This window comes from Electrophorus electricus, chromosome 4, assembly GCF_013358815.1.
Source record: "Electrophorus electricus isolate fEleEle1 chromosome 4, fEleEle1.pri, whole genome shotgun sequence".
Classification (NCBI taxonomy): Eukaryota; Metazoa; Chordata; class Actinopteri; order Gymnotiformes; family Gymnotidae; genus Electrophorus; species Electrophorus electricus.
Window position 1 is genome coordinate 14,823,743 of NC_049538.1, and position 17,993 is coordinate 14,841,735.

The 17,993-nt window shown below is 39.1% G+C and overlaps 1 protein-coding gene across 3 annotated transcripts in view; it reads right to left on the reverse strand.

The window, feature by feature from the left end:
• Positions 1-1,927: 1,927 nt before the first annotated feature.
• kcnj5 (potassium inwardly rectifying channel subfamily J member 5) overlaps positions 1,928-17,993 on the reverse strand; it is a 28,028-nt gene continuing 11,962 nt past the window's right edge. For 2 of the 3 annotated variants that reach the window (XM_027022770.2, XM_027022771.2), the window contains exons 2-4: positions 15,847-15,929; positions 9,481-10,360; positions 1,928-3,651 (exon numbers count right to left, since the gene is read on the reverse strand). In XM_027022770.2, coding sequence (XP_026878571.1) covers positions 3,329-3,651; positions 9,481-10,360; positions 15,847-15,909 — 1,266 coding nt within the window. In that variant the 5' untranslated portion in view covers positions 15,910-15,929 and the 3' untranslated portion in view covers positions 1,928-3,328. The remainder of the gene's footprint in view (positions 3,652-9,480; positions 10,361-15,846; positions 15,930-17,993) is intronic. The other variant, XM_027022772.2, reaches the window with a different exon arrangement.

The following is a 17,993-nucleotide window of genomic DNA, read 5'->3' on the forward strand; positions in this document are numbered from 1 at the left end:
GTAGACTTTCTTGAGTCTGTCTCTAGAGTCAGAGTGTTACTAACCTGAAGTCTGAAGGAAAATCACATGAGAAAGCAGGTTGCTTGTCACATAGCTGATATACATTTAGCTTCTGTCTCTTTCTCCTTTCCTTCTCTCTGACAGTCTCTCTGTTTCTGACTCACTTTGACTTCTCTTTCTACTTGCTCTGAGAGAGAATACTTGGGGCTCATATATGGGGTGATCACGTGGGTGGCACAGGGTGGCAGATGCCACCCTACAAGAAAGCCTTGCCACCCCAATTCAAGTCATAAAATTAAAGAATATATATAAATAAATACAATTAAATGAAACAATTACATGTCAATTTTGATGCTATATTTTAAATTTGACGTTTTATCCAAACAGAACCGACATAGACAGCTAGGTACGTTTTAAACTAACCTGTATTCAAATTTGATTGCTGTTCGTTCCGCAATGGCTCAGAAAAAACTATATCCCAATTACTTCCGACTTCGCAATGTTGTTAGCTGACAAACCTTCTGTGAAAGAAATTGATCGCATTTTTACAAAGTCTCAGTCTTACGATATAGCATGACCTCAACTGTGTCATTCGCTTATTTGTTATGCTTGGTGCAGGTGAGTAATTCGTTTCCACGTAATAAGAGCAATTCCCAGTATAGTTTAGTTCAGTGTTACTACAGATCCATTCGTCTTTCGTGTCGATGCTAGCTAGCATTAATGGCGCTCCCAACATGGATTGTCCTTGTGAGCGCGCCTTGTTCAATGTATTAAGCATCTTGCTTCATTAAATCATGATGATTATAAAAATGCACATAGTTACATGGACCTCATTTAATTTTTATTTAATATTGAACAAGGTTTAAGTAGTTCAAGTTGACAATTTCTGCATGACTTGTGCAGATTCTAAATTTCCTTTTTGGGAGGTAAAGTCCTATATAGTTTGACTAGACCTGATGCATCACACAAAATTCTTCCTGTGGATTTAAATAATGGTATTATTACTGTCTTTAAAAAAAAATCAAATCCAACACAGCAAATATGAAACCAGTACGGTAATGTCATTATATGTCCATTAATATTACTGGTAAAACGAATAGATTCTGTAAATACGGCTTACCTAACAATTAAGTAGCGCCACTGCTTAGCGCGAACTTGTCCCCGCCTTGTGCCTATGCTCCAACTCTACAGCTGTAGCAGGTGTGGCAGAAAACCAGTCGGATGGAAAGCTTGTGTTCAGTAAGCAAACGTCTGTAGTCCTAGCTCTGTTTTGGCATCTCCTCCCAGGTTATGTAGCTGTCTAGGCTAATGTGGAATAAACTAATAACACAAATCAGGCCATATTGAAAACCTTATAGCTGTAAAGTTTGAAGAGCAAAAATATAAAATTGATCATTTGTGATTCTTTTGTCGTTCGGGAGTAATTAGTTCGTAACAACTAAGACCCTTCATAAATGATATAAGTATAGAAGCCAAAATAACAAAGGCAACATTTTATCTCGATATTGTTCAGTCAATGTCTCATCTAAACCTATGTTGCATTCAGCTAATGTACACTTCCCTTTTGCTTTGTGCCTGAATATGCCGTATTGGAGAGTAGACTAAGACTAGTACTAGGAATAGACTAAGACTAATACTAGGAAATCTCTCCTTGCCACCTTTGGCTTGCTCCCTGGGGGCTTGGACTCAGATGTGTGTAAAACTGCTTTGTGAGAACAGCTGTTGTAAAAAAAAAAAAAAAAAGTGATTTATAAATAAATTTGATTTGGACTTTGTCATAATGTCTTGCTTCCTTTGTGTTTTAGTGTCAGGGAAACACACACACACACACACACACACACACACACACACACACACACACACACACACACACACACACACACACACAAATAAACAAACACAGAAAAATACACTGAAAACATTGAGATTCTTGAGCTCTGGTAATGTGGCCAGTTCAGAGTTTATTCCCACATACCCAGAGAAATCATGACATACCAATTAAGGAAAATGGTGTAATCTAAAGAATAACTGGAATATACATTTTAAAAGATTAGGCAGAGTGACTTTGAATGTCTTGGTTGATAACCTTCTAAAATGCAAATAACTGCTTATGTGACTAAACCTTTCTACGAATTTTTGAACCTACTTTGTTTATGTTCAGTATGTATTGGGGTGTCTGATAAATTTCACATGCCTTAGAAAATACCCTGTATTGCAATCTAAAATTGACCAATTTTACCAATTTTAAAACTGACTAATTTTACCAGTTGACCAACTCATTGCCTGTGAGTTGTGATTCACTCAATTCCTCAGACTGAATGGAAATCAATATAAAATATAAAACAATCTCAATCTTTGCAACAGAGGTTGTCAGGGAAGGCAAAACAAAAACAAAACAAAACTTTGTAGATTTGTATCATACAAATGTTGGATAAGAGACACTTCCTAAACCAGCACTGCATGATGTTGGATAAGCCAGCACTGCATGATGTGACCCAGTCACTACTGCCTTATTTTGAGTTGAGAGCAGATAACCGTGTGTCTGTCTCTGCTGAGGTTGTGCTTGTGTTTTGATTAAAAAGCAGGTTAATCCAACATTTTGAGTTAGTATACACATAGTAAGCAGAGTCTTTGATTCGACGTGTGAAGGGAATATAATATACCTTAAATCTGATGATGAAAATCCACCAGGTGCATCTTTAAAGGATTGCTTTCTTTCCTGATCCCACTGAAACAGGCATTAATCTTCCACTCTGTGTTAAGGTCCAGAGTGCGGAGGATGCTTCTCTCCTATGGGATCCAGAGATTTTTCCCATGTACTTTTCATATGTAATCATATGATTAAGTGAAGTCATGAGCAGTAATAAGTCTGCAGTGGAAAGTAGCTCAAAGTTATGACCTCCTCTGTGACTGAACAAAGAGTGTGAACAGCTTATCTTAAATATTGCATTTTCTTCTCAGTTCATGGGAGTTCTTGAGAACCCCAAAACTATGATTAGTGCAGTGTTACATCAAAGCAATTTGTCAAATACTAAAAAGTTATTTTGATCATTCATATTCAACGCAGAAGCACAATATATGATATTGTACTGTGTATGGCTACTTATTAGATTCCCAGTGCACGGTATATTGATTAGTAATATGAAAATTTATGATTGACTGGGATACAAAATGAATGAATTTAAATGCCTGACATGAGTCTGTATATACTGATACTTAGGGTATAAATATTTTAATGGCTTTACATCGGGCCTCAATCTCTGCACCATATCGAAACACTAGGGATAATGGGAACAAAGCACAGTGGGAACAAAGTTAGTGTTATCTCTCAGGGTGAGCGGTTCTCCTCCGGCAGGTCGGCTGAGCCATTATTGGTCTCTCCTTTCCCCTGCCCGCTCCTGGCGAGGTGCCCCTGGACCTGCGTCTTGGGTTCAGGACTCAGTACACAGAGCTGGGGGAGCAGTGGGCCCTCCCTTGGGCTGGCGGCCAGCTCCTTTGCACTACAGGAAGGTGTGTTGGTCTCGTAGATGTCATGAAAGTTGTTGTAATCCACCTCATAGAAACCCTTCTCCAGTGAGAGCACAGGAGTGAAGCGATAGCCCCACAGAACCTCCGAGTCCAGATAGGAGCTGCGTGCCTGACAGGTCATTCCTACACACACATGCGCACACATATGAACACATACACACACACAAGCCAACATGCACAGACACACACACATGCATGCGCACACACGCGCACATACATGGATGAGCGCACACATGTATACAGGAGTTGAAAATACAAGAGAGAAAAAAATGTTCACTAATAAGGTTTCAGTATCAGTAGAGTATCAGTATCAGTAGAGTGAAAGTTAGAGAATAAACATTAAGTCACTGAGAAAAAATTCTGCAGATTTCTTGCAGACTGAATATGTTATGATGTATTTAGAGTGGTAAAATCCTATAATAGCCATGGTATATTCTTCTATTAATTATTTTGTTATTAGAAGTATATAACAAACACATATCACTAGAATAAAAAGATGTAAAACCAATGAACAAACATGACATGGATCCTCTGTAACCCAAAATATGTATGTTTTTACTTTATTATTAATTATATATATTTATATATATATATATATATATATATATATATATATATATATATATATACATACACACACACACACACACACACACACACACACAAATGGAAAAATGGCCCAGTGGCTCATTGTTTTTTTAATTGATCACAATCAGTTGAAGACTGCCCTAATTTTTTTACTAAAAAAAGTTTTGTGTATTTTAGTGTGCACTGTATGCTCTGTGTTTACAGTGAGAGACTGTCAAAAACTACATAGATGCATGTATGATCAGGTAATGAGACAGGTATGAACAGGTTGTGAGGCATGTATGAGCAGGTTGTGAGGTATGTATGATCAGCTTGTATTAGCCTTTCCATTTGAGTGGCTTGTGTCTTTTCCAGAAGGATAAGTATTGCTATTTATATTTTATTTCTTATACTTGTCACATTCAGTCATCATTATTTGGGATGTGCCACGACAGGATTTTTGCCTGATTTGCCTGACTTTTTGCAGATTCCTATGGGTTTACACTAATGCAGCAGACATATGGTAAGTATAAAAGAATTTTGCCAGTACGAGGGTTCTAAACATGGTAAACAAGCAGTAAGCCGTCTAAATAAACAAAGAGTGTCAAGTGTTGTTCCATGGCCTAAGTTTGTCCCATTCTGTCACGAAGAATCTTTTTCCAAGAACTGAATGTGGGTGTCTTTCACAATGGTGCACTGTAAAATACTGACAGTAAAATATGACCAATCATTATGCAGAACATGGAAGAGGATTAGTCAAGAGTCCCTGAAGGCAAGTTACCACCTGCGAAAGCTAAGGTCAGGGGTCAAGTACGAGGCTAAGGTTAGGGGTTGATTCAAGGCTAAGATCAGGGTGAAGTTAAGTGTAGACAGAGCATTAATGAGCTTTAGCAGTCCATGGAAATACACCACAGAGATATTAACAGAAAACTCTGTGTGTTTTTGCATGGGAGAGAGGGAGCATGTGTGAAAGTGCTGCTCAGATTTATAAATAAGAACGCGGTGCCTTTAGGTCAGAGTTCTTGGGGCGGTTTGCAAAGAGCGGCAGTGACGATGAAAGATTTTGACTCTCTGGAGGACAAACTCTTAGAACTGTCTTTTGGCAAATCAGAAACACTCCAGTAAAAGGGGTGAACAAGGCAAGAAGTTGTTTGAACACTACATGCTTTTTCTCACAGAGTGCATGCTTGGGCATTGTACACAGACAGCTGGAAATCAGTGCATTGTTTTGGATTACCAAGAATGATAACCAAGAATGGGTAAAGACAGGCAGCAGAGGGTGGAGTTATAGGCAGCAGAGGGTGGGGTTACAGGCAGCAGAGGGTGGGGTTACAGGCAGCAGAGGGTGGGAATACAGGCAGCAGAGGGTGGGGTTACAGGCAGCAGAGGGTGGAGTTATAGGCAGCAGAGGGTGGGGTTACAGGCAGCAGAGGGTGGGGTTACAGGAGGAGTTTGACTGGAGGAACTGGACTGTCACCAGGCTTGAGTGGAGGAACTGGGACATATAGTATATAGTAGTAAAAGTAATTTCATAATTATGATACAAATTGGTAAAAGTGCCCTTTTCGTAATTGTAGATTGCAATTCTCAGTTTGAAAACAACTTTGAAGGAGAACTAGCTAAATAATTTTATGATGTTCAACAAATACTGTGGATTCAGTATACATACAATGAAACAATTATGCATGCCAAAAATAAGCACATATAAAATATTAGGAACCTTTTTAATGAATTAGCCAAGAGGAGATAAGCCAATTTTTTTCAGCTCTGTCGACTTGCCAAGTATCAGTAAATAGACAGCAAATCTTTCAGATGCTTTAGGTTTTTTTAAATGATGGTTTAAATTTGCTCTTTCTTCAATAACAGGCCTCCTCCACTCAGCCCCTGGCCTGAGGGGATGAGTAGGAATGATGACTCATTTATCCAGTAGAAAACAGGGAGTTACATCATGAATAATCTTTCAAAAATCATGCATTGCATTGTAAAGCCACACTCTCTGAGTATGTGTTATATTGTATATTGATACATTTTCAGGCAATTGCAAATTTGATCTGGAACTCTGTTATGTGTAGTCATTATTGTGGGGTGTGTTTATATCATTAGATGACTGCTTCATTTTAGGTCAAAATTTGCCTTAAAACCACAGCCTGAAAAAGGCAGTGGGCATAAGGAAATTATGCATGCATATACGGAGGTACACATGCCCTGCTGTGCCGTGGGTTACTGCATTACTACTGCCTGCATTCACAAGCCCACATCATGTGCTTGAACACATTTATTTATAGTGTAGAACAGGGTTGTCATGGGAGAAAAATGGCCAATCATCAAGCTGCAATTTGATGAACTGTATGATCCTGCCATATGATCCACTAAATGAATAAAAACTGTAGATAGATAAATAAGTAAAGAAATAATTTTATTTTTTCATAATGTTTAAATAATTTAGACAAATATAACAGCTGTATAAGAACCCACTTTCACTGTGCAAAATTAGAATCTGTTTGTTAGTTTGTAAGCAACCAGTAAGAATAACTGTACTAAATAAGGGTGTTTGTGCAAGTCATTTGGAAAACACAAGCTGATCAACCTTCTCCAAAGGGGAATTTTTATACTGAGTGGTTCTAGAAAGAATATAGGCTTAGCATTGCTTAGCATTAATTAGCTATCGAGGGGGAAAAAACTTTCACTTAGCAACCTGTTTAGCTGAGCAGTCGTGAAGGTTTCAGGAACAAAGCCTAAGCAATCAGTGCTTTTCCTCTGTGCACTTTAGTGCAGCTAGTGATTTCTATTGGCAGGAGAAAGATCCCAAAAGACTTTCATTACAGTTATTCCAGCAACTTTCTCAAACATGATGAACGTCTGTGAAATTCGGCAGGTCAGTGTAATTGCTTACAGCATTTGGCAGAGTCACTTTGCAGAGTGACTCATGTTTTTGATAGCATGATTGAACGTGTTTCTTTAGGGATTAGCCCTCTGATCTTGGCAGCACTGATTCGTTACCGTTCTACTGAGTGACTGAAGGAGGCTGATAAAGCCAGACGAGAGCTTCCGACGGTAGCTCAGCTATTAATAATAGAGCTATCAAACAGAACAGGTGTAAATTATTAATACCGTAATGAAGATAGTAAGTTAATTTGTATTGTTTTTGATTGTATTAAGAATAACAGGGTTTGAAGTGAAAGGGGTGTCAAAGAGCTCACATGATAAACAACAAGCCAACAAGGAAAATAAACATCCATCCAAAAACAAACAAACAAAATGTGCTGTTCCATAGTAAAGGTTATCCCCATTATGTCATGAAGAACCTTCTTCTCAGAAACAGGCTAATGTGATGTCTTCCCAAAATATCACCGCACTGTAGAATATTGATAGTGAAACATAACTAACCATGATGGTCATAAGGAATAGGAGAAAATGAAACATGGGCTACAGAAGGTTTGTTACAACCTGCCAAGGCTAAGGTCAGGGATCGCGTTAGGTGTACACAGACTCATGGTGGCCTAAGGCTTATTCTTCCTTGAGGTCATAAGTGGATCCTTCGTGCAATGCACTGCATGAAGCTTTCTATGAATCCTGTTTACTGAAACAGCAAATGTTTTGGATATTTTTTCCCAACTTTTTTCTACCTCTTCTGAGAACCTGTTTGTCATTACATCACAAAATCAATGCAGAAGAATGTCAGTGTATATTTAGAGCCATTTTGTATGGCCCATGAGACTGGGTTATGTTGATGCTATGCTTTTCTTTTGTGAAGTTAGTGCAAGTTATTTTGTTAAGTTCTGGGTCCTGTTTCAATTTGATTTCAGTCATGCTTTAAACGCCTGTTTACATTGAGGCTAATATACTTAACAATGCATAGCACCTCTCCACGTGCTAACCACTAACCATAAGCTTCATTTTAGGTGAAAATCTTCCTTAAAACCACAGCCTTAAAAAAGCAGTGGACATAAGGAAATAATGTGTGCATATATAGAGGGCAGCAATTTCATGAGATCTTCAGTTTGTGTTTATCCACAGAGAGCATAACACAGAATAGTGGTTGAAATAGATCTGTTAATTAAGTAAAGAGCAAAGGGACCTTTTCTGTGTTATATCTCTGCTAACTGCTTATTTGTACCTATAGTTTAATATTTACGTTTGTCTAATCTTTCAGATGATTGTGCACTGAGTGACAGCCGACTGTTTGTGCAGGTTCACTGGAATGCCAAAGGAAAAGGGGATGTTATGTAATCAGTATTCTGGGCCGTCAGTAGCTGCAGGAAAAACCATCCATGAAATAATATGTGCGTCTTTCTTCTTATAGATCCATTGACTTAATTTTAGTGATTCACTTTACTCAGAGGGTTGAGGAATTGGATTGTTTAAATAATTCTAATAAATTAAGATGCATAAGTAGTTGAAGTAATATTATTTGAGTGTCACTGGTGCATACATTTACATTTATCTCTGAGACAGAATACAATATTCATGATTTATGTCTGTGGATGACAAAGGTCTTTAGGTCAATGTCTGACCTTTGTGGCATCACAATGAGAGGACGGCATGAGCTGTTATTCAGTCACAGATCACTCTAGAAAAGCACCAAATACTCTTCCATTCTGTCACTTGCTAGTTTTTTCTGACAGTAAGTGGCCAGTGCATCAGTGATTCAGCTGAATCACGCCCTGACAAATGCCTGAAATTATTTCTCAGACTAGACAAAGTTTTGAATAAGCTAAAATAAAATTCAAGTAGGATCTCCCATTTGGTAAAGAGGGATGATCATTTCCTTTGATGTGAAATTGGAAGATAATGACCTGGGAGGGGTAATAAGGACATAGAGAACCCTGCATAATTTGCTGAGTATAGCAGTGGCTTGATGCAGTTCTTGCAGGCATCGCTGACCTCAGATACACTGCCTGGTCTTTTATCTTTTATCTTTTGGTAATTTGAGAGATGAGTTCTCTCTCATTCTGCTCTATTGCTTGTTAACAGTTCACATGACCAGTTGAGGTTGTAATAACATTATGATTGATGGATTTCCTGATGGAAATGAGGAGATGGATTCATATTTACCTTTATGAGTCAACATCAGTAACTTCTAATAAAGTCTGACATCTAGTGCAATGTAAAAATCATCCATGTATGCAAAATATACAAAAACTAAAAAAAAATGATCCTGAATCAGGTTTCATGTAAAGGTATGTAATATTTAAGGTAACATGCATGTATTGCGTATGTAAAGTTTTGTAAACTGTAAGGTAAGATACATGTATCAGGAATGTTATGGTGTATAAATTGTAAGGAAAGATACAGGTATGTAAATTAGAATACAAATGTTGCACATTTGTACCTTTTATAACTTTTTCAAGTACAAAACCTCCCCTCCGCCCATTAGCACCATACCTGTGGCCTCTACCATGCCTTCCAGAATGACCACAATCTCAAATTCCTCCTTCTCCATCTGTGCCTGTGACATTTCCCAGAACGGGCTCTTCTCATTGATCTCGTGTGATATGATGAGGGGCGACACCAGGAAGAGGCGATCGTCACCTGTATCAAAGCCGATGTTGATGTCCGTCTGGTTGAGTGGGATGAACTCGCCCTCCTTGGTCTGTTCCGAGCGGATCAGCTTGGCTCGGATCGATGCTTCCACAATATGAGAGCTCCGAAGATCTCCCACGCGGAACATCAGGCAGAGCTTGTTGTCTCGTACTGAGATCACAGCCTTGTGGGAGAACATGAGTGTTTCAGCTCGATTCTTGGGCTGCGAAATCTTGACAAACATACAGCCCACCATCATGGCATTTACAATGGAGCCCAGGATGGCTTGCACCAGGAGAAGGATGATTCCCTCTGGACATTTTTCTGTAATGACCCGGTAGCCATAGCCGATGGTGGTCTCCGTTTCAATGGAGAAGAGGAAGGCGGAGACAAAACTGTTCAGGTTCTCCACACAGGGCGTCCAGCCCTCTTCATCTGCATGCAGAAGATCCCCTCGAACGAGTGCAATGAGCCACCAGAGGAACCCAAAGAATAGCCAATTGAGCACATAGACCAAGGTGAAGATGAAGAAACTGAGACGCCAGCGCAGATCCACCAGCGTGGTGAAGAGGTCACTGAGGTAGCGGTACGTTTCCTGAACGTTGCCATGGTGCACGTTGCACTTGCCATCCTTCTGGACGTAGCGTTGCCGGGGCTTCTTCGCAGTGTCTGCAATCAGATGAGTGCGATCTGTGGAGATCTGTGCCTCCCGAAGGTGTTTGGGAAGCTTTTTTACTTGCTGCTGGAGAGAGAAAGAGAGAAGTTAGTAAGATGAGTAGTAATCTGAATGTAAGTATTAAAAAAAAGAAAAGCAAACTGAATTTAGGTTTATTAATTCAAGTTTTGGTTCAATATTATATACAAAACTCTGTACTATTCAAGTGCAAGATACTCTTTGATATAAATAAATCTAAAAATAATATAAATATATTGAGAATAATAATAAGATTTTAAGGATTTTTATAAAAAGCAGATGTATAGGCAAGGACAGTGGAGGTATGTGAAAGCTTTCTAGCTGGGCACACTAAGTTAAAATGCCAATGGTATGCTAGGTTGCAGCAGTTAATATTAACTCAGCAGCATGCAATGTTTCAGTAGTTAACATTAACTCACATAGTTAACATTAACTCACACTCACAGCAGAAGATGTGTTTTGTCTCCTTTCACACAGTATTCAACAATATACAATAAAAAAGTTTAATTTGGGTTAGTGATAAGGGGTTAGGGATTAATGCATTGGTCTTGTTACACCCATGTTAGTTTGATGGCAATGTCGAGTTATGTGCTCTCAAGTCTAATGGAAAAAGGATCAAGGTAATTATTCTCGGAAAAAAAAAAATTGAATTAGCAATTAGATGTTGTTATATTGACACCAGCTTCTGTCTGCTTCAAGCACCAGATAGATATACTGGTTAGATAATACAACATTTGAGATTATGAATTCCACTCACAGTCTGTGTGCCTGGAATATTTTGTGCTACTAAAATCAGATATTTGTTTCATATTTTTTTCTATTGGTCTTTTCAACTGGTCTATGAAGTGGTACAATAATTTACATTTGTGAGCATGCTCATTTGTGAGCATGCTCATTTGTGAACATGCTCTGCTACAAATTTTGTTCCTACTGCAGTCCTGTCACATCGAGTCCTGCTTGGATGTTTTCCAAGGAAAATGTCAACAGTGTTTCCATTCGCTCTTTAACCCTAGCTGCCTAGTTTGTGCCAGACATCCACAGCTCTCACTGATGCCCCTGAGGTGCAGAGGAATGTGCCGATATGCTGCTGGAGAGATTCTAGTGCTCAGATAGTGGCAGAGCTGCACTGACACAGCACAGGCACACTTGAGGAACATAAAGGCATTTAGGTCTCTCTCTCTGTGTCTCTCTCAATTTACCCATCTCTCTTTCTCTGTCCCTCTCTGTCTGTCTCCTTCGCTCACTCTCTCTCGGATAAACCTGCACTCTTGATTAAAGTGAGGCCCTGGACCTGAGTTTCATGGCTGCTTAATAGGACAGTAGCCATGCTACTCTCTTCTTACTTTCCCACTCTATGTAACATTATCGAGCACAGCTAGGAATAGTTCTCTCCCTATGCACAAATACCAATGACCTCCACAATAGACCAGGGCACATTGGACCCCCGTGTCTCCATCCGAAGATGATCGTGTTTGGGTATTATTGGAAAGGCGATGTCATGAAAAGATGATGCAGATGTTCAGGGATAGTGCTCAGGCAAATGTTAATTGGACACTAATGGACCCTTGGACCCTCTGGATCTTCATACCGGCATCCCTTTTCCTCACACAGGTTTGACATATTTCTCAAATGAAAAGTAGGAAAATAGGCAAATAAGACTAGTCTTTCACACACTCACATGTCACTGCTGTGCTCCCTTCACTGGCTTCCAGTAGCAGCCTGCGTCAGATTTTAAACCCTGATGCTCACCTACAAAGCCAAAAATGGTCCGGCCCATCCATACATGCTGACGATGTTCAAAGCCCAATCCATACCTCGGGTACTTCAAACCTCAAGTATGGCTCAGCTTGAAACATCATGCTTCAAGTCTCATGGAAGACAAGCATCGAGACTATTCTCTGTGTTGGCTCCTAGAGGATGGAACCAATTTCCACTGGCTGTCCAGATTCCAGAGTAATTTGCTGTCTTCAAATGTAGACTGAAGACTATTGGCCTCCTAATCTAGCCATGATGATCTTGAAGATATCTTAAAAAGTTTATAATCGATACTTTGCACGTCACTAGACAGTGTTGCACCAATTAACATGAAAATTGTTAGGGATTTTTAAAAAAAGGTTCATCAGCCATGCATGATCACTAACAAAACATGCTCGAAGATGGGAGCATAGATAGTGCAAACTAAAACTTGAATGGTTCCGTGTTAATTGGAAGAATAGCCTAGTGCAATATAAACATGCTTTCAGCACTGTCAGATCAGGGTATCTATTGTCCCTAATAGAGAAAAACAAATACAATCCTAGGCTCCTCTTCTCAACCTTATATAAATGACCAATAACATTAGTCTGAAGCCAGATATCTAACAAACTACATTACTACATTTCAATACATATTCTCAATACAACTATGCTCTTACTTGCAAATATTTTATTTGAAACCTTCCAGTCAAGATTGAAACCCTGCCACAGTACTGAAACAGCACTAATGAGAATTGTCAATGATTTACTGCTGTCAGTAGACAGAGGCTATACAACAATGCCTTGGCTTATTGATCTCAGTGCTGCATGTGATACCACAGATCACTGATTGACAGATGATCCTCAGTGACAGCCTTGAAAATCTAGTGAGAATTATTATTTAACCAACCGCTCTCAATTTGTCTATCTGAATAAAGAATCACCCAGTCCACCTAAGATTAAGTATGGTGTCCCACAAGGGTCAGTGCCCTCTGCTCTTTCCCCTCATTACTATCACTCAGTGCCATAATATGCATTTCATTAGCATTAGCTTACATTCCTATGATGATGACACACAGCTTTATGTATCAGCTAAACCAAATCACCCCTACAATCTTAACAAAATAGAAGAGTGTCAAAAAAGGTAAATGTTAGATGGCAAACAACTTCCTTCTACTTAATTAAAACAAGACAGAGAACTTGTTACTTGGACCTAAGGCTGGGAAAAATAAGATCTCTTAATCTGGATGGCTGTTAGTTAATTCATCCAAAAATGTATAAAACCTAGTTGTCATCTTTGACTCTGATTTGATGCACACGTATGTAATGTAGTCAGAACACCTTTTTTCCACCTATGTAATATTTCCAGACTGTGAAAAATATTATTAGATGCTAAGATGCTTAACCATGCCTTCATCACTGATGAAGTGATGAGCAGTTAAGATACTTAACTTGTAATTGGATGGTTGCTGGTTCAAACACCACCACTGCCAAGTTGCCACTGTTGGGGCCCCTGATCAAGGCCCTTAACCCTCAATTGCTCAAACTATACTCAGTCATAATTGTAAGTTGCTTTGGATAAAAGTGTCAGCTAAATATAATAGAACATATTGAACCCTATAACGTTGCATGTACCCTTTGATCACATGGTGCTGGCTTGCAGACTGTTCCTTGAATAAATCACAGCAGGTAGAGTGTTCTTCTATAAGGCACCCCAACTATGGAATGCACATCCTACCTCAGTGCAGGTTTCAGACACATTCTCACTATTTAAGACTCGGCTGAAAACTTACATGTTTGCACAAGACTTTGTAAGTCTTGTGCTAACATTATGCTATAATACTGTCAAGTCATTCTGACCCGTACACAACATTTAGGTATTAAGTTGCCTCATTCATCAATATAGTAAGTGACTATTTACTGCTCTCACTTCGCATTGTCTCTTTTCTCCATTATCCAATCTTATTCTCTGCCTCTATCTATTTTCCAAGCTGTTCCTGCCTCAACATCCCAATTTGGGATTTTGCACCTTGCCTCAGAATTAAACCTTTATACCCCTTCAAACCTTAAACTGAGCCAGATCATAACCATGTGGCGTAATCTTCTAGACAACATTCAATGATATGTACTATGCCTACGTATGTATTTGTTTGCATGTCTACTAATATACGTCCTTCATCTTCCTACCTATCTCTCTTTTCTCTCTTTCAGTCAGTTATCCCTGATCCTTTAGGTGGAATCCAAACAAGACTGAGCCTCCCTGATCTGTCCCTGGACCTGTCTCTACTACCTTGAGGTCATCTTCCTTCCTGCACATGTGTCCCTGGACCAGACTCTACCACCAGAAGGTCATATTTCTTCCTGCCCACGTGTCCCTGGACCAATCTCCACCACCAGGTTGTTTGCTTCTGCATGCCTGACGAAGGAAACCATTGACCTTCCTGAGCTGGCACTGCAGTAGACAGTAATCTTCAGAATTAGAGACTATAATGTCAATGTAATTCCCTCAATTTCTGTTGTCATTATTCCTAGTTCACATTTGTTATTTTTGTTCATTTTTTAAATTTTGTTCATGTAAATGTAGGCAAGACTAAGACTTGTAGGTGTATATGTCCAGGGGAAATAAACATTAATCCTGCTACGATTTTGGAGAAGGGTAGGGCTACTCACGACCTTGCAGATGAAGTTCCAGATGGCTTTGAATTCCACAGAGGATCCTGCAGGTCAATACTTTTGGTTGGGAGTTTTTTGAATCTCCTGGTTTATTTCACTAATTAATTATACCACTTGGTGTAATGAATTTCAGGAACCATGCTCATCCCAGCACTGCCACGCCTACCTTTTCCCACCGACATCTCCGATCTGGTTCGGCAGAGTACTAATTACACATCTGATGACTATTCCCTCCATTACTTCCCTCCTATTTAAGCTTCCTTCCCTCGTGCAGTCTTTTTGTGACGTATTGCCATTCTCATGTTGCATAACGAGCCTTCCATGTACATGTTTGTCTTCCTGGTTTCCAAATCCTGCCGGTGTTACAGACCTCGTCTCCTGCCTGACCCATGGATGCCTTCTGGACACTGCCTCACATTTTCGACTTTGGACCAACCTGACCATGATTACCTGCCTAACTCCTCTCACCTGACTTGAATAGCTCCAAACCCTACTACCTCTCCCTATGGTTCCTACCTGCCCCGTAAACCCAATAAAACCTTTAGCAGTTGAATCCTATCCCTGTGTGTGTGCCTTCCTCACACTTGGCTAATTAAGAAATCCAGTTGTCTCCAACAAAATCATGAGGTAGGCATCTAAGTTCAGGACTCTGTGCACCTTAACTGAAATAAAGTATGATCTGTTTACTTTTTCTAAGTTCAGTGCAATATTCCATCATTTATAGCTGCACTCTTTAAAGGAGATTTTCTAATAATAATTATTAGAATTATTATTTGTAAAAAGTTGATCCTGCTCTGGCCCTGGCTTTCAGTGCAAACTGAAGTGTCACAAACTGAGTGTGCATGACTGGCTTTGATAGACTCGTTTGTTTGCTGCATTCAGATCATGTGGAAAAACAAAGAATACACATACAAATCTGAAAATTATTTGTTGAAATATGAAAAAAGAGAGCCATGCAGTGTGGAGTATATGAACAATATCCAGACATAATAAATTAGAAAAAAAAAAAGATATTTGTCCAAAAACATTTAATAAGAAATGTTTTTAGGAAAACAATATGATAATAAATGTGCAGCCTCAGGCTGTGGTGTAGGTATGCTGAACTGTAAATGAGGAGTGATGGCTGACCTCTTTGGGGGTTACGCCAATCTCCATGTCATGGTCCATCTGGACACAAGAGTCACCTGCCATCCTCAGGTCTGACTGCAAACCTCGAATAGAAGAAAATCAAGATCAATGATGTTTGGTTTAGCAATAGAACAGAATAGCATGTCTTGCCAGTTATACAGCAGAGAACTCTTAAATATGCATAAAAAAATTTAAAAGGGAAAATTGCAGGACATCCTGCAACTGCAGGTCTATTCTAATGTAATGTAATTGTAATGAACTACACAAGGTTTTCAGAACAACAGGACATTTCAGACAAAGGTCCTGCAACCACTCTCAATGTGCTACATGTAAATTTATTAACACAGCTATTAAAATAACTAGCACAAAAGGATCAACTGTTGTCACCCATTCCACTTCATGCATTACTGTTTGAGTTCTCTACTGTATTACTGGCAAGACATGCAATCAGCTTTACACTGGAGAAACCAAGAGAAGCTTGCTGATCATTTTGTTGAACACTTTCAGGCCATCAGAATTAAGGCCATATCATTTCCAGTGGCCAGGCTTTTTAATGTTAATGGACACTGCATTAATAATATATCTGTTTGCATTGCCAGTTGTTGCTATGGCAGCAATGAAATTAGTAATCTCAAAGAAAAATAACTGATCTACACTCGCTGAACTTTACAATCACATGGAATGAATGCTATGATTTAAACATCTACATTTTCTAATATAAACTGATTCCTCATCCTAGAAATTCAGAAGCCCTATGTCCAAAACATTGTGTTTCTCTGAAAAACTGTTTCTACTTCATTACATTGAAATAAAAATATTTGGCAGTCAAATATGGCAGTGGCCAAGTACAAACAGACAAAGAAAAAAACAAAATAAGCAATAAGCCTGAATGTGCAAAATCATATGTCTCTGTTACATAAACAAAAGTGACATTTAAATAATTTCTAAATACCTACTTAGAAAATCAGTCTTTTGAAGTGGTATAGTCTTCACTATCCATTGTTTGCAGATTACATCACTTAGTACTCTCTTAAGAGGCCACACAGTGTTTCTGACCTAGTAAAGCTCATCTAAGTTACGTGCTCCCCTGCCTTTGAATCAATGTCCCCACTCAATGCATATGTGCTTTTAACCTCTTTTACTGCCTGTCGAAACAAAACTGTACCTAAACTGGCAAGGATCTGTGAAACTGCTGCAGTCATCAAAGATACTGAATCCACTGCTGACCTGCATTTATGATACGAATTAGAATGTAGTCCTGCACTTACTCTCTTTGTCTTGTGGGGAGCAGGAACAGGATTTTGGACTAACGGTTCTTGTCCAGGACTGTGCTTTGTAGCCAAGTCATGCATGACAGGAGGACCCAGCTCAGAAATTGACATTTACATTTGCATTTATGGCATTTAGCAGACGCTCTTATCCAGAGCGACTTACAAAAGTGCTTTGTCATTTACTCACAGAATATCCTAGTACAGTACAGTAGGTTAGAGTCCAACATACCAATGAACTAGAATAATGTAGAATACAGGGACCAATACAGATACCTAGAAGTACACAATACATAAGGTCTGTCTTAGACAACGATACTACACTTTCACCACCAATGACTAGTACACCCCTTGCTGGTGTAATAGGGCTCAGTTCTGAAACTTCAGAACAGTCTTGACATAATCTGAAATCTCAGTATCAGAAACGAATGACTCAGATAGTACAGATGCCTTGACTCGGCTTTTAATTCTCTTACAAGGACTGGGGATAGGTGGACTAGGGCAAGGTCTCACATCCATTCTGTTGAGCCTCCTAACTGGTCCTCCCTCCACTAGTTCAACTGTGTACATAGTATCCTGAATGGCAACATAATGATAAATATCTGGCCTCCACACATCTTGAATTTTTTTTCTGCCAAATGGCCTATTTCTAAAAGGTATATCCTTTTATTATGAAAAGGTATATCCTTTTCGTAAGAGAAAGCCACTTGCTCAGTTTTTCTCTCTGCAATTTTGTTCACTCTGGCATGTGCATTTCTTTGTCTTTTCTAAAGTACTTCCAGCCAATCATGTTTCTGATATATAGTTTCCTCCTTCTCTAACAGAGCATCCACAGGGAGGTGCGGATCTTCACAGAAAAGCGAGTAATATGGAGTATAC